Source organism: Lampris incognitus, chromosome 16 (assembly GCF_029633865.1).
Source record: "Lampris incognitus isolate fLamInc1 chromosome 16, fLamInc1.hap2, whole genome shotgun sequence".
NCBI lineage: Eukaryota > Metazoa > Chordata > Actinopteri > Lampriformes > Lampridae > Lampris > Lampris incognitus.
In genome coordinates this window covers 1,397,335-1,419,054 of record NC_079226.1, presented here as the reverse complement: position 1 = coordinate 1,419,054, position 21,720 = coordinate 1,397,335, and the positions used below count along the sequence as shown (strand labels likewise).

At 43.2% G+C, this 21,720-nt stretch overlaps 1 protein-coding gene across 1 annotated transcript in view; it reads left to right on the top strand.

Moving 5' to 3' along the window:
- Positions 1-21,720, top strand: part of sec23a (Sec23 homolog A, coat complex II component) — a 108,226-nt gene that overhangs the window by 60,873 nt on the left and 25,633 nt on the right. Inside the window, exons 13-14 of the mRNA XM_056295864.1 lie at positions 9,529-9,635; positions 19,092-19,245. Coding sequence (XP_056151839.1) covers positions 9,529-9,635; positions 19,092-19,245 — 261 coding nt within the window. The remainder of the gene's footprint in view (positions 1-9,528; positions 9,636-19,091; positions 19,246-21,720) is intronic.

The following is a 21,720-nucleotide window of genomic DNA, read 5'->3' as shown; positions in this document are numbered from 1 at the left end:
CTGTCAGTCTCCTCTTCTGAACAAAGAGCTTTATGTAGAAATGCTCTCAGTAAGGTCTGCTCATATAGTCACCTGTCAGTCTCCTCTTCTGAACAAAGAGCTTTATGTAGACATGCTCTCAGTAAGGTCTGCTCATATAGTCACCTGTCAGTCTCCTCTTCTGAACAAAGAGCTTTATGTAGACATGCTCTCAGTAAGGTCTGCTCATATAGTCACCTGTCAGTCTCCTCTTCTGAACAAAGAGCTTTATGTAGACATGCTGTCAGTAAGGTCTGCTCATATAGTCACCTGTCAGTCTCCTCTTCTGAACAAAGAGCTTTATGTAGAAATGCTCTGTGTAAGGTCTGCTCATATAGTCACCTGTCAGTCTCCTCTTCTGAACAAAGAGCTTTATGTAGACATGCTCTGTGTAAGGTCTGCTCATATAGTCACCTGTCAGTCTCCTCTTCTGAACAAAGAGCTTTATGTAGACATGCTCTGTGTAAGGTCTGCTCATATAGTCACCTGTCAGTCTCCTCTTCTGAACAAAGAGCTTTATGTAGACATGCTCTCAGTAAGGTCTGCTCATATAGTCACCTGTCAGTCTCCTCTTCTGAACAAAGAGCTTTATGTAGACATGCTCTCAGTAAGGTCTGCTCATATAGTCACCTGTCAGTCTCCTCTTCTGAACAAAGAGCTTTATGTAGACATGCTCTGTGTAAGGTCTGCTCATATAGTCACCTGTCAGTCTCCTCTTCTGAACAAAGAGCTTTATGTAGACATGCTCTCAGTAAGGTCTGCTCATATAGTCACCTGTCAGTCTCCTCTTCTGAACAAAGAGCTTTATGTAGACATGCTCTGTGTAAGGTCTGCTCATATAGTCACCTGTCAGTCTCCTCTTCTGAACAAAGAGCTTTATGTAGACATGCTCTTAGTAAGGTCTGCTCATATAGTCACCTGTCAGTCTCCTCTTCTGAACAAAGAGCTTTATGTAGACATGCTCTGTGTAAGGTCTGCTCATATAGTCACCTGTCAGTCTCCTCTTCTGAACAAAGAGCTTTATGTAGACATGCTGTCAGTAAGGTCTGCTCATATAGTCACCTGTCAGTCTCCTCTTCTGAACAAAGAGCTTTATGTAGACATGCTCTGTGTAAGGTCTGCTCATATAGTCACCTGTCAGTCTCCTCTTCTGAACAAAGAGCTTTATGTAGACATGCTCTCTGTAAGGTCTGCTCATATAGTCACCAGTCAGTCTCATCTTCTGAACAAAGAGCTTTATGTAGACATGCTCTGTGTAAGGTCTGCTCATATAGTCACCTGTCAGTCTCCTCTTCTGAACAAAGAGCTTTATGTAGACATGCTGTCAGTAAGGTCTGCTCATATAGTCACCTGTCAGTCTCCTCTTCTGAACAAAGAGCTTTATGTAGACATGCTCTCAGTAAGGTCTGCTCATATAGTCACCTGTCAGTCTCCTCTTCTGAACAAAGAGCTTTATGTAGAAATGCTCTCAGTAAGGTCTGCTCATATAGTCACCTGTCAGTCTCCTCTTCTGAACAAAGAGCTTTATGTAGACATGCTCTCTGTAAGGTCTGCTCATATAGTCACCTGTCAGTCTCCTCTTCTGAACAAAGAGCTTTATGTAGACATGCTCTGTGTAAGGTCTGCTCATATAGTCACCTGTCAGTCTCCTCTTCTGAACAAAGAGCTTTATGTAGAAATGCTGTCAGTAAGGTCTGCTCATATAGTCACCTGTCAGTCTCCTCTTCTGAACAAAGAGCTTTATGTAGACATGCTCTCTGTAAGGTCTGCTCATATAGTCACCTGTCAGTCTCCTCTTCTGAACAAAGAGCTTTATGTAGAAATGCTCTCAGTAAGGTCTGCTCATATAGTCACCTGTCAGTCTCCTCTTCTGAACAAAGAGCTTTATGTAGACATGCTCTCAGTAAGGTCTGCTCATATAGTCACCTGTCAGTCTCCTCTTCTGAACAAAGAGCTTTATGTAGACATGCTCTCAGTAAGGTCTGCTCATATAGTCACCAGTCAGTCTCCTCTTCTGAACAAAGAGCTTTATGTAGACATGCTCTGTGTAAGGTCTGCTCATATAGTCACCTGTCAGTCTCCTCTTCTGAACAAAGAGCTTTATGTAGACATGCTCTCAGTAAGGTCTGCTCATATAGTCACCTGTCAGTCTCCTCTTCTGAACAAAGAGCTTTATGTAGACATGCTCTCAGTAAGGTCTGCTCATATAGTCACCTGTCAGTCTCCTCTTCTGAACAAAGAGCTTTATGTAGACATGCTCTGTGTAAGGTCTGCTCATATAGTCACCTGTCAGTCTCCTCTTCTGAACAAAGAGCTTTATGTAGACATGCTCTGTGTAAGGTCTGCTCATATAGTCACCTGTCAGTCTCCTCTTCTGAACAAAGAGCTTTATGTAGACATGCTCTCAGTAAGGTCTGCTCATATAGTCACCTGTCAGTCTCCTCTTCTGAACAAAGAGCTTTATGTAGACATGCTCTCAGTAAGGTCTGCTCATATAGTCACCTGTCAGTCTCCTCTTCTGAACAAAGAGCTTTATGTAGACATGCTCTGTGTAAGGTCTGCTCATATAGTCACCTGTCAGTCTCCTCTTCTGAACAAAGAGCTTTATGTAGACATGCTCTCAGTAAGGTCTGCTCATATAGTCACCAGTCAGTCTCCTCTTCTGAACAAAGAGCTTTATGTAGACATGCTCTGTGTAAGGTCTGCTCATATAGTCACCTGTCAGTCTCCTCTTCTGAACAAAGAGCTTTATGTAGACATGCTCTCAGTAAGGTCTGCTCATATAGTCACCTGTCAGTCTCCTCTTCTGAACAAAGAGCTTTATGTAGATATGCTCTCAGTAAGGTCTGCTCATATAGTCACCTGTCAGTCTCCTCTTCTGAACAAAGAGCTTTATGTAGACATGCTCTGTGTAAGGTCTGCTCATATAGTCACCTGTCAGTCTCCTCTTCTGAACAAAGAGCTTTATGTAGACATGCTCTGTGTAAGGTCTGCTCATATAAGTCACCTGTCAGTCTCCTCTTCTGAACAAAGAGCTTTATGTAGACATGCTCTCAGTAAGGTCTGCTCATATAGTCACCTGTCAGTCTCCTCTTCTGAACAAAGAGCTTTATGTAGACATGCTCTGTGTAAGGTCTGCTCATATAGTCACCTGTCAGTCTCCTCTTCTGAACAAAGAGCTTTATGTAGACATGCTCTTAGTAAGGTCTGCTCATATAGTCACCTGTCAGTCTCCTCTTCTGAACAAAGAGCTTTATGTAGACATGCTCTGTGTAAGGTCTGCTCATATAGTCACCTGTCAGTCTCCTCTTCTGAACAAAGAGCTTTATGTAGACATGCTGTCAGTAAGGTCTGCTCATATAGTCACCTGTCAGTCTCCTCTTCTGAACAAAGAGCTTTATGTAGACATGCTCTGTGTAAGGTCTGCTCATATAGTCACCTGTCAGTCTCCTCTTCTGAACAAAGAGCTTTATGTAGACATGCTCTCTGTAAGGTCTGCTCATATAGTCACCAGTCAGTCTCATCTTCTGAACAAAGAGCTTTATGTAGACATGCTCTGTGTAAGGTCTGCTCATATAGTCACCTGTCAGTCTCCTCTTCTGAACAAAGAGCTTTATGTAGACATGCTGTCAGTAAGGTCTGCTCATATAGTCACCTGTCAGTCTCCTCTTCTGAACAAAGAGCTTTATGTAGACATGCTCTCAGTAAGGTCTGCTCATATAGTCACCTGTCAGTCTCCTCTTCTGAACAAAGAGCTTTATGTAGAAATGCTCTCAGTAAGGTCTGCTCATATAGTCACCTGTCAGTCTCCTCTTCTGAACAAAGAGCTTTATGTAGACATGCTCTCTGTAAGGTCTGCTCATATAGTCACCTGTCAGTCTCCTCTTCTGAACAAAGAGCTTTATGTAGACATGCTCTGTGTAAGGTCTGCTCATATAGTCACCTGTCAGTCTCCTCTTCTGAACAAAGAGCTTTATGTAGAAATGCTGTCAGTAAGGTCTGCTCATATAGTCACCTGTCAGTCTCCTCTTCTGAACAAAGAGCTTTATGTAGACATGCTCTCTGTAAGGTCTGCTCATATAGTCACCTGTCAGTCTCCTCTTCTGAACAAAGAGCTTTATGTAGAAATGCTCTCAGTAAGGTCTGCTCATATAGTCACCTGTCAGTCTCCTCTTCTGAACAAAGAGCTTTATGTAGACATGCTCTCAGTAAGGTCTGCTCATATAGTCACCTGTCAGTCTCCTCTTCTGAACAAAGAGCTTTATGTAGACATGCTCTCAGTAAGGTCTGCTCATATAGTCACCAGTCAGTCTCCTCTTCTGAACAAAGAGCTTTATGTAGACATGCTCTGTGTAAGGTCTGCTCATATAGTCACCTGTCAGTCTCCTCTTCTGAACAAAGAGCTTTATGTAGACATGCTCTCAGTAAGGTCTGCTCATATAGTCACCTGTCAGTCTCCTCTTCTGAACAAAGAGCTTTATGTAGACATGCTCTCAGTAAGGTCTGCTCATATAGTCACCTGTCAGTCTCCTCTTCTGAACAAAGAGCTTTATGTAGACATGCTCTGTGTAAGGTCTGCTCATATAGTCACCTGTCAGTCTCCTCTTCTGAACAAAGAGCTTTATGTAGACATGCTCTGTGTAAGGTCTGCTCATATAGTCACCTGTCAGTCTCCTCTTCTGAACAAAGAGCTTTATGTAGACATGCTCTCAGTAAGGTCTGCTCATATAGTCACCTGTCAGTCTCCTCTTCTGAACAAAGAGCTTTATGTAGACATGCTCTCAGTAAGGTCTGCTCATATAGTCACCTGTCAGTCTCCTCTTCTGAACAAAGAGCTTTATGTAGACATGCTCTGTGTAAGGTCTGCTCATATAGTCACCTGTCAGTCTCCTCTTCTGAACAAAGAGCTTTATGTAGACATGCTCTCAGTAAGGTCTGCTCATATAGTCACCAGTCAGTCTCCTCTTCTGAACAAAGAGCTTTATGTAGACATGCTCTGTGTAAGGTCTGCTCATATAGTCACCTGTCAGTCTCCTCTTCTGAACAAAGAGCTTTATGTAGACATGCTCTCAGTAAGGTCTGCTCATATAGTCACCTGTCAGTCTCCTCTTCTGAACAAAGAGCTTTATGTAGATATGCTCTCAGTAAGGTCTGCTCATATAGTCACCTGTCAGTCTCCTCTTCTGAACAAAGAGCTTTATGTAGACATGCTCTGTGTAAGGTCTGCTCATATAGTCACCTGTCAGTCTCCTCTTCTGAACAAAGAGCTTTATGTAGACATGCTCTGTGTAAGGTCTGCTCATATAAGTCACCTGTCAGTCTCCTCTTCTGAACAAAGAGCTTTATGTAGACATGCTCTCAGTAAGGTCTGCTCATATAGTCACCTGTCAGTCTCCTCTTCTGAACAAAGAGCTTTATGTAGACATGCTCTGTGTAAGGTCTGCTCATATAAGTCACCTGTCAGTCTCCTCTTCTGAACAAAGAGCTTTATGTAGACATGCTCTCAGTAAGGTCTGCTCATATAGTCACCAGTCAGTCTCATCTTCTGAACAAAGAGCTTTATGTAGACATGCTCTGTGTAAGGTCTGCTCATATAGTCACCTGTCAGTCTCCTCTTCTGAACAAAGAGCTTTATGTAGACATGCTCTCAGTAAGGTCTGCTCATATAGTCACCTGTCAGTCTCCTCTTCTGAACAAAGAGCTTTATGTAGACATGCTCTGTGTAAGGTCTGCTCATATAAGTCACCTGTCAGTCTCCTCTTCTGAACAAAGAGCTTTATGTAGACATGCTCTCAGTAAGGTCTGCTTGTATAGTCACCTGTCAGTCTCCTCTTCTGAACAAAGAGCTTTATGTAGACATGCTCTGTGTAAGGTCTGCTCATATAGTCACCTGTCAGTCTCCTCTTCTGAACAAAGAGCTTTATGTAGACATGCTCTCAGTAAGGTCTGCTCATATAGTCACCTGTCAGTCTCCTCTTCTGAACAAAGAGCTTTATGTAGACATGCTCTCAGTAAGGTCTGCTCATATAGTCACCTGTCAGTCTCCTCTTCTGAACAAAGAGCTTTATGTAGACATGCTCTGTGTAAGGTCTGCTCATATAGTCACCAGTCAGTCTCCTCTTCTGAACAAAGAGCTTTATGTAGACATGCTCTGTGTAAGGTCTGCTCATATAGTCACCTGTCAGTCTCCTCTTCTGAACAAAGAGCTTTATGTAGACATGCTGTCAGTAAGGTCTGCTCATATAGTCACCTGTCAGTCTCCTCTTCTGAACAAAGAGCTTTATGTAGACATGCTCTGTGTAAGGTCTGCTCATATAGTCACCTGTCAGTCTCCTCTTCTGAACAAAGAGCTTTATGTAGACATGCTCTCAGTAAGGTCTGCTCATATAGTCACCTGTCAGTCTCCTCTTCTGAACAAAGAGCTTTATGTAGACATGCTCTCAGTAAGGTCTGCTCATATAGTCACCTGACTCAGTGAAAACATCTTGCAGACTTGATGCTCTAAGTTAACTGTTATCTACATAGTCTGTAATGTGAGTCGTACGTCTGTAATGTGAGTCGTACGTCTGTGATGTGAGTAGCAAGTCTGTGATGTGAGTAGTATGTCTGTAATGTGAGTAGCAAGTCTGTAATGTGAGTAGTATGTCTGTAATGTGAGTAGCAAGTCTGTAATGTGAGTAGTATGTCTGTGGTGTGAGTAGTATGCCTGTAATGTGAGTAGCAAGTCTGTAATGTGAGTAGTATGTCTGTGATGTGAGTAGTATGTCTGTAATGTGAGTAGCAAGTCTGTAATGTGAGTAGTATGTCTGTGGTGTGAGTAGTATGTCTGTAATGTGAGTCGTATGTCTGTAATGTGAGTAGCAAGTCTGTAATGTGAGTCGTATGTCTGTAATGTGAGTCGTATGTCTGTAATGTGAGTCGTATGTCTGTAATGTGAGTAGCAAGTCTGTAATGTGAGTCGTATGTCTGTAATGTGAGTCGTATGTCTGTGATGTGAGTAGTATGTCTGTAATGTGAGTAGTATGTCTGTAATGTGAGTCGTATGTCTGTAATGTGAGTCGTATGTCTGTAATGTGAGTAGTATGTCTGTAATGTGAGTAGCAAGTCTGTAATGTGAGTCGTATGTCTGTAATGTGAGTCGTATGTCTGTGATGTGAGTAGTATGTCTGTAATGTGAGTAGTATGTCTGTAATGTGAGTCGTATGTCTGTAATGTGAGTCGTATGTCTGTAATGTGAGTAGTATGTCTGTAATGTGTGTAGCAAGTCTGTAATGTGAGTAGTATGTCTGTAATGTGAGTCGTATGTCTGTAATGTGAGTCGTATGTCTGTAATGTGAGTCGTATGTCTGTAATGTGAGTCGTATGTCTGTAATGTGAGTAATATGTCTGTAATGTGAGTAGTATGTCTGTGATGTGAGTAATATGTCTTTAATGTGAATAGTAACTCTAATGTGAGTAGCAAGTCTGTAATGTGAGTAGTATGTCTGTGATGTGAGTAGTATGTCTGTAATGTGAGTAGCAAGTCTGTAATGTGAGTAGTATGTCTGTAATGTGAGTAGTATGTCTGTAATGTGAGTAGCAAGTCTGTAATGTGAGTAGTATGTCTGTAATGCGAGTCGCATGTCTGTAATGTGAGTAGCAAGTGTCTAATGTGAGTCGTATGTCTGTGATGTGAGTAGCAAGTCTGTAATGTGAGTAGTATGTCTGTGATGTGAGTAGTATGTCTGTAATGTGAGTAGCAAGTCTGTAATGTGAGTAGTATGTCTGTAATGTGAGTAGTATGTCTGTAATGTGAGTAGCAAGTCTGTAATGTGAGTAGTATGTCTGTAATGTGAGTCGCATGTCTGTAATGTGAGTAGCAAGTGTCTAATGTGAGTCGTATGTCTGTGATGTGAGTAGCAAGTCTGTAATGTGAGTAGTGTGTCTGTAATGTGAGTCGTATGTCTGTAATGTGAGTCGTATGTCTGTAATGTGAGTCGTATGTCTGTGATGTGAGTAGCAAGTCTGTAATGTGAGTAGTACGTCTGTAATGTGAGTAGCAAGTCTGTAATGTGAGTCGTATGTCTGTGATGTGAGTAGCAAGTCTGTAATGTGAGTCGTATGTCTGTGATGTGAGTAGCAAGTCTGTGATGTGAGTAGCAAGTCTGTAATGTGAGTAGTATGTCTGTGATGTGAGTAGTATGTCTGTAATGGGAGTAGCAATGTAATGTGAGTAGCAATCTAATGTGAGTAGTATGTCTGTAATGTGAGTAGTATGTCTGTAATGTGAGTAGTATGTCTGTAATATGAGTAGTGTGTCTGTAATGTGAGTAGCAAGTCTGTAATGTGAGTAGTACGTCTGTAATGTGAGTAGTATGTCTGTGATGTGAGTAGTATGTCTGTAATGTGAGTAGCAAGTCTGTAATGTGAGTAGTATGTCTGTAATGTGAGTAGTATGTCTGTAATGTGAGTAGTATGTCTGTAATGTGAGTCGTATGTCTGTAATGTGAGTAGCAAGTCTGTAATGTGAGTCGTATGTCTGTAATGTGAGTAGTACGTCTGTAATATGAGTAGTATGTCTGTAATGTGAGTAGTATGTCTGTAATATGAGTAGTGTGTCTGTAATATGAGTAGTGTGTCTGTAATGTGAGTAGCAAGTCTGTGATGTGAGTAGTATGTCTGTAATGTGAGTCGTATGTCTGTAATGTGAGTAGTGTGTCTGTAATATGAGTCGTATGTCTGTGATGTGAGTAGTATATCTGTAATGTGAGTAGTGTGTCTGTAATGTGAGTCGTATGTCTGTGATGTGAGTAGTATATCTGTAATGTGAGTCGTATGTCTGTGATTTGAGTAGTATGTCTGTGATGTGAGTAGTATGTCTGTAATGTGAGTAGTATGTCTGTAATGGGAGTCGTATGTCTGTGATGTGAGTAGTATGTCTGTAATGTGAGTAGTATGTCTGTAATGTGAGTAGTATGTCTGTAATGTGAGTCGTATGTCTGTAATGTGAGTAGTGTGTCTGTAATATGAGTCGTATGTCTGTGATGTGAGTAGTATGTCTGTAATGTGAGTAGTGTGTCTGTAATGTGAGTCGTATGTCTGTGATGTGAGTAGTATGTCTGTGATGTGAGTAGTATGTCTGTAATGTGAGTCGTATGTCTGTAATGTGAGTAGTGTGTCTGTAATATGAGTCGTATGTCTGTGATGTGAGTAGTATGTCTGTAATGTGAGTAGTGTGTCTGTAATGTGAGTCGTATGTCTGTGATGTGAGTAGTATGTCTGTGATGTGAGTAGTATGTCTGTAATGTGAGTAGTATGTCTGTAATGTGAGTAGCAAGTCTGCAATTGTATGTTGTTTATGTAAAAACTTGAGAGTTCAGGTTTGGAGTTAATCCAGCTGTGATCAATATCAACTATTTGATCTGTCTGTCTGTCTCCCTCTGTTTCTGTCTGTCTCCCCCTGTTTCTGTCTGTCTCCTTCTCTTTCTATCTGTCTGTCCTAACACCCCCCACCCCACCCCCACCCCACAGCACAACGCTCCAATCCCACAGGGTGGACGTGGTGCAATCCAGTTTGTCACTCAGTACCAACACTCCTCTGGACAGAGACGCATCCGAGTCACGACTACAGCCAGGAAGTAAGAACACAGACACACACACACGACACACACTACACAAACACACCTACTGTACAGATACAATACACACACTACACAAACACACATACTATACAGATACACTACACACACTACACAAACACACCTGCTATACAGATACACTACACACACTACACAAACACACCTGCTATACAGATACACTACACACACTACACAAACACACCTACTATACAGATACACTACACACACTACACAAACACACATACTATACAGATACACTACACACAGTACACAAACACACCTGCTATACAGATACACTACACACACTACACAAACACACCTGCTATACAGATACACTACACACACTACACAAACACACCTACTATGCAGATACACTACACACACTACACAAACACACCTGCTATACAGATACACAAGAAAGGAAAGGAGGGGTCAGGGTCAGGGAGGGGAATTTTGTACGGATGTGAGTAGTGGTATGGCTGCGTGTATATGCATAGACAGATGAGGTGAATTGAGAAGATAGAGACGCATGTATGATACAGAATGTATACAAGGGTCTGGAACACTTCACTGTCTCAATATAGCCATGGCCGGGCTCCACCTTTTAATAAATATATCTTTCTGAAGTCTCAAAGAGATTTTGTTCCATCTGATATGTTTCCCACTCTTTCTCAATCCATAAATTGCATGTTGGGGGGGGTCAGATTTTAACCACTTAATTGTGATGCATTCAATTGCTGCTGTTAGTATTATTTGTAAAAGGTATTTTTTTAGCTCTTCCATCAATCCCTTCCGGCATTAATCCCAGTAATGCCATCTTTGGATCTTTTGTGAAGTTTTGGTGGAATACTTCTTTAAGTGCCTCAAATGCCTCTTCCCAAAATGTTCTTAATTTAGGGCATGTCCAAAATATGTGGGTATGGTTGCCAATTTGTGTTCCACAATTTCTCCAGCATTTATTTGAGTGTGTTGGGCCCATTTTAGCCACTATTTCTGATGTCTGAAAGAATCTCATAGATACCTTCCATTTGAATTCCCTCCATGTATTTGAATTGGTTACTAGATTTGCTTCAGTGCATATTTCTTCCCACATGTCCTGTGGTATATCTGTATTCATTTCAGTTTCCCGTCTTCCTTTTATCTGCAATGTATTATTCATATTCAAGCCTAAAAATATTTGGTAAACATGACTTATGACTTTCTTATCCCCGATCCCTGTTTGTAATTTTATCAAGAACTCTTCAATTGGAGTGGGCACCAACACGCGATCCCACTCTTTATGTTTTGTTAAAAAGTCCCTTAATTGTAAATACCTGAAAAAATCTGTGTTAGGAAGCATAAACTCCTCTCTCAGCTGTTCAAATGATTTAAGGATGCCATCCTTGTGAAGTTGGTGTAGATTACTGAAACCATGTTCTGACCATTTTCTAAAACCTGCGTCTATATGGGAGGGTACAAAATCCTTTATAAATCCGATACTAGTTAGTGCAGAAATTACTTTAGGCAATCCAAATGACAGTTTTATTTTCCTCCAGATTTTTAGCGTAACTCTAGTCCATTCACCCATTTGTGCAACAATATTTTGAGGCCATCAGACACTCTCGCACCTCACCTGTTTTCAGTTGCTCAATGTAACACCTCCATGACCTTTTTTAATACCAAAATTGAAAATATTCATCAGCAATTGACCTTGTCGAACAATACTGCATACAGTTAATCTTATTCACCCTCCTATGTTCCCCTCTGTTCTTCACTATCTAGTTTTAAACTCCCAACTGTTGCAAAAATATCTGGTCTTATTCGCAAGTCCAAATCATCTACCTGTCAGTTAGACCCCCTTCCTACTCATTTAGTAAAAGCCTGTCTACCTTCTCTATCCTCTTTAATAACTGATGTCATACATTCCTCCCTTACCTCTGGTCTTGTTCCCTCATCTCTCAAAACAGCTGCAATAACTCCAATACTCAAGAAACCTGGTGCAGACCCCAACAATTTGAATAATTTTCGCCCAATCTCAAATTTACCATTTCTTTCTAAAACACTTGAAAGAACAGTCGCATCTCAGGTACACGCTCACTTTACTAACAACAATCTGTTTGAATAATTCCAGTCTAGTTTTCGCTCCATTCACAGTATGGAGACAGCCTTGGTGAAAATCACTAATGATTTGATGGCAGCTGCTGGCAGCTGACTCTGGGCTCTTAACCATACTTGTCCTCCTTGATCTGAGTGCAGCCTTTGATACCATCTCACACAACATCCTCCTAGAAAGATTAGCTTCCATTGGAATAACTGACACCCCCCTTGACTGATTTAGATCATATCTCCCTGGCTGCACTCAGTTTGTCCAACGTAAAAGTTTGAGATCACAGTCCTTTTCTTTTACTACCGGTGTTCCCCATGGCTCTGTATTGGGACCCCTCCTAGTTATTATTTACTTATTATCTCTTGGCCACATTTTCAGGCAATTTGGCATTCAATTTCACTGCTATGTGGATGACACCCAGCTTTATCTACCCACCAAATCTACCTCCACTCTTCCGCCCACTTTCCTTTCTGACTACTACTACTACTTTCGGCTGCTCCCGTTAGGGGTCGCCACAGCGGATCATCCGTTTCCATTTCTTCCTGTCTTCTGCGTCTTCCTCTGTCACACCAGCCACCTGCATGTCTTCCCTCACCACATCCATAAACCTCCTCTTTGGCCTTCCTCTTCTCCTCTTCCCTGGCAGCTCCATATTCAGAATCCTTCTCCCAATATACTCAGCATCTCTCCTCCACACATGTCCAAGCCATCTCAATCTTGCCTCTCTTGCTTTGTCTCCAAACCGTCCAACCTGAGCGGTCCCTCTAATATAATCATTCCTAATCCTGTCCTTCTTCGTTACTCCCAGTGAAAATCTTAGCATCTTCAACTCTGCCACCTCCAGCTCCGCCTCCTGTCTTTTCGTCAGTGCCACTGTCTCCAAACCATATAACATAGCTGGTCTCACAACCATCTTGTAAACTTTCCCTTTAACTCTTGCTGATACCCTTCTGTCGCAAATCACTCCTGACACACTTCTCCACGCACTCCAACCTGCCTGCACTCTCTTTTTCACCTCTCTACTGCACTCCCCGTTACTTTGGACAGTTGACCCCAAGTATTTAAACTCAAATGCCTTTGTCACCTCCACTCCTTGCATCCTGACCATTCCACTGTCCTCTCTCTCATTCACGCATAGGTATTCCGTCTTGCTCCTACTGACCTTCATTCCTCTTCTCTCCAGTGCATACCTCCACCTCTCCAGGCTCTCCTCAACCTGCACCCTACTCTCGCTACAGATCACTATGTCATCCGCGAACATCATCGTCTATGGAGACTCCTGCCTGATCTTGTCCGTCAACCTGTCCATCACCATTGCAAACAAGAAAGGGCTAAGAGCCGATCCTTGATGTAATCCCACCTCCACCTTGAACCCATCTGTCATTCCAATCGCACACCTCACCATTGTCACACTTCCCTCATACGTATCCTGCACCACTCCTACATACTTCTCTGCAACTCCTGACTTCCTCATACAATACCACACCTCCTCTCTCGGCACTCTGTCATAAACTTTCTCTAAATCTACAAAGACACAATGCAACTCTTTCTGGCCTTCTCTATACTTCTCAATCAACATTCTCAAAGCAAACATCGCATCTGTGGTGCTCTTTCATGGCATGAAACCATACTGTTGCTCGCTGATCATCACCTCTCCTCTTAACCTAGCTTCTATTACTCTTTCCCATATCTTCATGCTGTGGCTGATCAACTTTATACCTCTGTAGTTGTTACAGTTCTGCACATCGCCCTTGTTCTTGAAAATCGGTACCAGTATGCTTCTTCTCCACTCCTCAGGCATCCTCTCACTTTCCAGGATTGTGTTAAACAATCTAGTTAAAAACTCCACTGCCATCTCTCCTAAACATCTCCATGCCTCCAAAGGTATGTCATCAGGACCAACTGCCTTTCCATTCTTCATCCTCTTCATAGCTGCCCTCACTTCCTCCTTACTAATCCGCTGAACTTCCTGATTCACTATCCCTACATCATCCAACCTTCTCTCTCTCTCTCTCTCTCTCTCTCTCTCTCTCTCTCATTTTCTTCATTCATCAGCCCCTCAAAGTATTCCTTCCACCTTCTTAGCACACTCTCCTCGCTTGTCAGCACATTTCCATCTCTATCCTTGATCACCCTAACTTGCTGCACATCCTTTGCAGCTTGGTTCCTCTGTCTAGCCAATCAGTACAAGTCCTTTTCTCCTTCCTTAGTGTCTAATCTGTCATACAACTCACCATACGCCTTTTCCTTTGCCTTTGCCACCTCTCTCTTCACATTATGTCTCATCTCCTTGTACTCCTGTCTACTTTCTTCATCTCTCTGACTATCCCACTTCTTCTTTGCCAACCTTTTCCTCTGTATAATTTGCTGTACTTCCACATTCCACCACCAAGTCTCCTTGTCTTCCTTCCTCTGTCCTGATGACACACCAAGTACCTTCCTAGCTGTCTCCCTCACTATTTCTGCAGTGGTTTTCCAGCCATCTGGCAACTCTTCACTACCACCCAGTGCCTGTCTTAACTCCTGCCTGAACTCCACACAACAGTCTTCCTTCTTCAACTTCCACCATTTGATCTTCGGCTGTGTCTTCACTCGCTTCCTCTTCTTGGTCTCCAAAGTCATCCTACAGATCACCATCCGATGCTGCCTAGCTACGCTCTCCCCTGTCACCACCTTGCAGTCTCCAGTCCCTTTTAGATGGCGCCTTCTACATAAGATATAGTCCACCTGTGTGCACTTTCCTCCACTCTTGTACGTCACCCTGTGTTCCTCCCTCTTCTTGAAATATGTATTCACCACAGCCATTTCCATCCTTTTCGCAAAATCGACCACCATCTGTCCTTCCACATTTCTCTTCTTGACTCCATACCTTCCCATCACCTCCTCATCACCTCTGTTCCCTTCACCAACATGTCCATTGAAGTCCGCTCCAATCACCACTCTCTCCTCCTTGGGTACCCTCTCCACCATGTCGTCCAACTCATTCCAGAATTCTTCTTTTTCATCCATCTCACACCCAACTTGTGGGGCATATGCGCTGATAACATTCAGCAATAAACCTTCAATTTCCAGCTTCATACTCATCACTCTGTCTGACACTCCCTTCACCTCCAGCATGCTCTTGACATACTCTTCCTTCAGAATTACCCCTACCCCATTACTCCTCCCATTCACACCATGGTAGAAGAGTTTGAACCCACCTCCGATACTCCTGGCCTTACTCCCCTTCCACCTGGTCTCTTGTACACACAGTATGCCTACCTTTCTTCTTTCCATCATGTCACCCAGCTCTCTCCCTTTACCAGTCATAGTGCCAACATTCAAAGTTCCAACTCTCACCTTCACATGCCTCCCCTTCCTCCTCTCTAGCTGCCTCTGGACATGCTTTCCCCCTCTCCTTCTCCTTCGCCCAACAGTAGCATAGTTTCCACCGACACCCTGCTGGTTAACAGTACCGGTGGCGGTCGTTGGTAACCCGGGCCTCGACCGATCCGGTATGTAAGTCTTCTTTATGATCCGCATATTTGATTTGGCAAAGATTTTACACCGGATGCCCTTCCTGACGCAACCCTCCCCATTTGTCCGGGCTTGGGACCGGCACTAAGGATGCACTGGCTTGTGCATCCTCAGTGGCTGGGTTCACTTCCCTTTCTGACTGCTTACTAGAAATTAAATCATGGTTTTCATACCATTTCCTCAGACTTAATAGTGATAAAACTGAGGTCCTTTTAGTTGGCACTGAATCTACTTTGGCCAAAAGTGATAGTTTTTCTCTTACTATTGACAATTCTATAGTTCCCCCATCGCCTCAGGTTAAGAGTCTGGGTGTCATCCTGGACAGCACATTATCTTTTGAAGCTCACATCAACAATGCTACTTGGTCTGCATACTTCCACCTACGTAATATTAATCGTCTTCGGACGTCACTTACACCTAAAAACACAGCCATACTCACTCACACCCTGGTTACATCCCGTATCGAATACTGTAATTCTATCCTCTTTGTAATTCTCCTCAAGTGTCTTCATAAACTTCAGTTGGTCCAGAATTCAGCTGCCCTTATCAGTACCAGAACTCCTTCCATAGATCATATCACTCCTGTTCTTCAGCAGCTCCACTGGCTCCCTGTTAAATACCATATTGACTTCAAGATCCTGCTCTTCACCTTTAAGGCCCTTAATAACTTAGCTCCTTCATATCCTTCCGAACTCCTTTATATCCCCACGCCCTCCTGCACTCTCAGATCCTCTTCTGCTCTCCAACTCACTACACCATCAGCCCACTTGACTACCATGGGGTCTAGAGCCTTCAGTCGTTCTGCTCCCTGCCTGTGGAACTCTCTCCCACAAGACATTTGCAACATTGACTCTCTTTCAATCTTCAAATCCCATCTCAAAACGCACCTTTTCAAACTGGCATATTCAGTCTGATACACACTTCATTGAGTTTTGTACAGATGGTGATTTTATACTTATCTGTTGTGTTAACTTTTTATTGTCTACCCTTATTTGTTTTGATTTTATGCTGTCTGATACAGTGCTGCTTGTTTTTTTTTTGTTTTTTTTTACTGTGTTGTGTAGGGTGTCCTTGAGTGTTTTGAAAGGCGCCCACAAATAAAATGCATTATTATTATTATTATTATCATTGTTATCGGTGGTGATGCGCACTTGGCAAGCTTCCGTTAAGTTCCTTGACATGAGCGCATCTTGCAACTCTTGTGCGATTATCTCACCTGTACGGTCCCCCGGGAAAAAAAAACTCGTTGGAAGGCACGAACTCTTCAACTGCCCGTGGGCAATGTAGTGTACAGTGAAACTCAGATACGGCTCACATGTTCTGCTGGACCACAAGTCGGTAGTTGTGGAGAAGTGGGTCACATTTGGTAGCTGGTGGGCCAACCTTTCTCTCACTGAAATGTATAACTCTGCTAGAGCTTTCTCAGCAAACAATGTGCGACTAGGCAATACATACTTTGTATCAATGAGTTTTCTGAATCCAGGCTTCTCACTACACTAACTGGTGCCATGTCTTTGGCGATGTAATGTGTTACTGCAGCCGTGATTTCTTTCCATTTTGGAATTTTTTGTCGTATAGCACTGATTTGGAAAACGAAGCAGCCAAAGTCATTTGCTTGTGGCCTGGTTCTATTTGCTGTGGCGTGGTTGTTGATGTGGACGTGGAGTTTCAGGCATTCTTCGTCTTGTAGTGGGGGGCATTTCACATGGTGAAACAGATTCATGGTACTGCTACCTATTGTGGCAATAGATTTGCTGCATATTTTGCAGATGACCATTGTTTGTTCAACATCTTCCTTGTAATACCCAAACCACGGCCAGATGATGGATCCGGTGCGGTTTCTTTTCGGAACTAATTCGTCCGCCTCCATCTTCCATTACCGTTTCCAAACTCGACCACAGACTGTATAAAAATTACTCGACACGTTTAACTTAACGTATGATATATACCATCTGAAGAGAAACAAGAGTGTACTTTAACTTCACGTTAAACTCGCTTTGGTATTTCACTTCTTTCACTCTGTCCCGACTACCCTTCCCCTGTTACTCCAGATTCAATACACACCTCACCCACATCACACACACTTACCCAGGAGATTGGTCTGGTTGGGGGATAGGAGGGCAAGTGTGTGTGTGTGTATGGGAAAGTGCCATAAGGGAGAGCGAGTCTCATGACGGAGGCTTATAAAAATACTAGACCATTTGTACTCAATGTTGGCGATATAGGCATTTAATACATCGCACGTAGAGCTAGCCACGATACATCGAGTATATTTGATATGTCGCCCACCCGTGCATGCTGGTACTGATTTTCAAGAACAAGGGTGATGTGCAGAACTGCAGCAACTACAGAGGTATAAAGTTGAACAGCCACAGCATGAAGATATGGGAAAGAGTAATAGAAGCTAGGTTAAGAGGAGAGGTGATGATCAGCGAGCAGCAGTACGGTTTCATGCCATGAAAGAGCACCACAGATGTGATGTTTGCTTTGAGAATGTTGATGGAGAAGTATAGAGGAGGCCAGAAGGAGTTACATTGTGTCTTTGTAGATTTAGAGAAAGCTTATGACAGGGTGCCGAGAGAGGAGGTGTGGTATTGTATGAGGAAGTCAGGAGTGGCAGAGAAGTATGTAGGAGTGGTGCAGGATATGTATGAGGGAGGTGGGACAGTGGTGAGGTGTGTGGTTGGAATGACAGATGGGTTCAAGGTGGAGGTGGGATTACATCAAGGATCGGCTCTGAGCCCTTTCTTGTTTGCAATGGTGATGGACAGGTTGACGGACGAGATCAGGCAGGAGTCTCCGTGGACGATGATGTTTGCGGATGACATTGTGATCTGTAGCGAGAGTAGGGTGCAGGTTGAGGAGAGCCTGGAGAGGTGGAGGTATGCACTGGAGAGAAGAGGAATGAAAGTCAGTAGGAGCAAGACAGAATACCTATGCGTGAATGAGAGAGAGGACAGTGGAATGGTGAGGATGCAAGGAGTGGAGGTGACAAAGGTGTATGAGTTTAAATACTTGGGGTCAACTGTCCAAAGTAACGGGGAGTGCAGAAGAGAGGTGAAGAAGAGAGTGCAGGCAGGGTGGAGTGGGTGGAGAAGAGTGTCAGGAGTGATGTGTGACAGAAGGGTACCAGCAAGAGTTGAAGGGAAGGTTTACAAGATGGTAGTGAGACCAGCTATGTTGTATGGTTTGGAGACGGTGGCACTGATGAAAAGACAGGAGGAGGAGCTGGAGGTGGCAGAGATGAAGATGATAAGATTTTCACTGGGAGTGATGAAGAAGGACAGGATTAGGAACGAGTATATTAGAGGGACCGCTCAGGTTGGACGGTTTGGAGACAAAGCAAGAGAGACAAGATTGAGATGGTGTGGACATGTGTGGAGGAGAGATGCTGGGTATACTGGGAGAAGGATGCTGAATATGGAGCTGCCAGGGGAGAGGAGAAGAGGAAGGCCAAAGAGGAGGTTTATGGAGGTGGTGAGGGAAGACATGCAGGTGGCTGGTGAGACAGAGGAAGATGCAGAGGACAGGAAGAGAATGAGCTGCTGTGACGCCCCCTAACGGGAGCAGCCAAAAGTGGTAGTAGTAGATAGTGGTAGTAGTAGTAGTAGATAGTATTATGAATAGTTTATGGTGTATTTTTTACATCTGAGTTCTGTTAACATAAAATTTTATTCCTTTTTAGTTAAAAAAAATCTGTTTCTCAGTCCTTTACATTATTTTTCGTAGCGTCATCGCTTCTCTTTCAGAACGTCACAGCATGACCTGATCTGAAACCCAGTCACTTACTGCTTGGTCACTGTCTTCATCTCTTACAGTCTCCTCCTCTTCTCTTCTTTTCCTCCCATCCTTAGCTGGGCTGACGCGCAGACCCAGATCCAAAGCATTGCTGCTTCTTTCGACCAAGAGGCAGCGGCCATTTTGATGGCGAGGCTGGCAGTTTACAGAGCGGAGACAGACGAGGGACCCGACGTCCTCAGATGGCTGGACAGGCAGCTAATCAGACTGGTAAGACAGACAGACGGCTAATCAGACTGGTAAGACAGACAACTGGCCAGGCTGGTAAGACAGACAGGTGATCAGACTTGTAAGACAGGCAGACAGCTGATCAGACTTATAAGACAGACAGCTGATCAGACTAGTAACACAGGCAGACAGCTGGTCAGACTGGTAAGACAGACAGGAAATCAGACTGGTAAGACAGACAGCTGGTCAGACGGGTGAAGACAGACAGCTAATCAGACTGGTAAGACAGACAACTGGTCAGACTGGTAAGACAGACAGGAAATCAGACTGGTAAGAGACAGACAGCTAATCAGACTGATAAGACAGACAGCTGGTCACATTGGTAATACAGACAGCTGGTCAGACTTGTAAGACAGACAGGAAATCTGATTGGTGAGACAGACAGGAACTCAGACTGGTAAGGCAGAGATACACTACCGTTCAAAAGTTTGGGATCACCCAAACAATTTCGTGTTTTCCATGAAAAGTCACACTTATTCACCACCATATGTTGTGAAATGAATAGAAAATAGAGTCAAGACATTGACAAGGTTAGAAATAATGATTTGTATTTGAAATAAGATTTTTTTTACATCAAACTTTGCTTTCGTCAAAGAATCCTCCATTTGCAGCAATTACAGCATTGCAGACCTTTGGCATTCTAGCTGTTAATTTGTTGAGGTAATCTGGAGAAATTGCACCCCACGCTTCCAGAAGCAGCTCCCACAAGTTGGATTGGTTGGATGGGCACTTCTTTGAGCAGATTGAGTTTCTGGAGCATCACATTTGTGGGGTCAATTAAACGCTCAAAATGGCCAGAAAAAGAGAACTTTCATCTGAAACTCGACAGTCTATTCTTGTTCTTAGAAATGAAGGCTATTCCATGCGAGAAATTGCTAAGAAATTGAAGATTTCCTACACCGGTGTGTACTACTCCCTTCAGAGGACAGCACAAACAGGCTCTAACCAGAGTAGAAAAAGAAGTGGGAGGCCGCGTTGCACAACTGAGCAAGAAGATAAGTACATTAGAGTCTCTAGTTTGAGAAACAGACGCCTCACAGGTCCCCAACTGGCATCTTCATTAAATAGTACCTGTTAGAGCCTGTTTGTGCTGTCCTCTGAAGGGAGTAGTATACACAGGTGTAGGAAATCTTCAATTTCTTAGCAATTTCTCGCATGGAATAGCCTTCATTTCTAAGAACAAGAATAGACTGTCGAGTTTCAGATGAAAGTTCTCTTTTTCTGGCCATTTTGAGCGTTTAATTGACCCCACAAATGTGATGCTCCAGAAACTCAATCTGCTCAAAAAAGTGCCCATCCAACCAATCCAACTTGTGGGAGCTGCTTCTGGAAGCGTGGGGTGCAATTTCTCCAGATTACCTCAACAAATTAACAGCTAGAATGCCAAAGGTCTGCAATGCTGTAATTGCTGCAAATGGAGGATTCTTTGACGAAAGCAAAGTTTGATGTAAAAAAATCTTATTTCAAATACAAATCATTATTTCTAACCTTGTCAATGTCTTGACTCTATTTTCTATTCATTTCACAACATATGGTGGTGAATAAGTGTGACTTTTCATGGAAAACACGAAATTGTTTGGGTGATCCCAAACTTTTGAACGGTAGTGTACATCTTATCAGACTGGTAAGACAGACAGCTGGTCAGACTTGTAAGACAGACAACTGGTCAGACTGGTAAGACAGACAACTGGTCAGACTGGTAAGACAGACAGACAGCTACTCAGACTGATAAGACAGACAGGAAATCAGACTGGTAAGACAGACAGACAGCTACTCAGACTGGTAAGACGGACGGCTGGTCAGACTGGTGAAGACAGACAGCTAATCAGACTGATAAGACAGACAGCTGGTCAGATTGGTAATACAGACAGCTGGTCAGACTTGTAAGACAGACAGGAAATCTGATTGGTGAGACAGACAGGAACTCAGACTGGTAAGGCATAGATACATCTTATCAGACTGGTAAGACAGACAGCTGGTCAGACTGGTAAGACAGACAACTGGTCAGACTGGTAAGACTGGTAAGACAGACAGACGGCTACTCAGACTGATAAGACAGACAGGAAATCAGACTGGTAAGACAGACAGCTGGTCAGACTGGTAAGACAGACAGGAAATCAGACTGGTAAGACAGACAACTGGTCAGACTGGTAAGACAGACAGCCAATCAGTCTGGTAAGACAGACAGGAAATCAGACTGGTAAGAGACAGACAGCTAATCAGACTGGTAAGACAGACAGGAAATCAGACTGGTAAGAGACAGACAGCTAATCAGACTGGTAAGACAGACAGGAAATCAGACTGGTAAGAGACAGACAGCTAATCAGACTGGTAAGACAGACAACTGGTCAGACTGGTAAGACAGACAGCTAATCAGACTGGTAAGACAGACAACTGGTCAGACTGGTAAGACAGACAGCTAATCAGACTGGTAAGACAGACAACTGGTCAGACTGG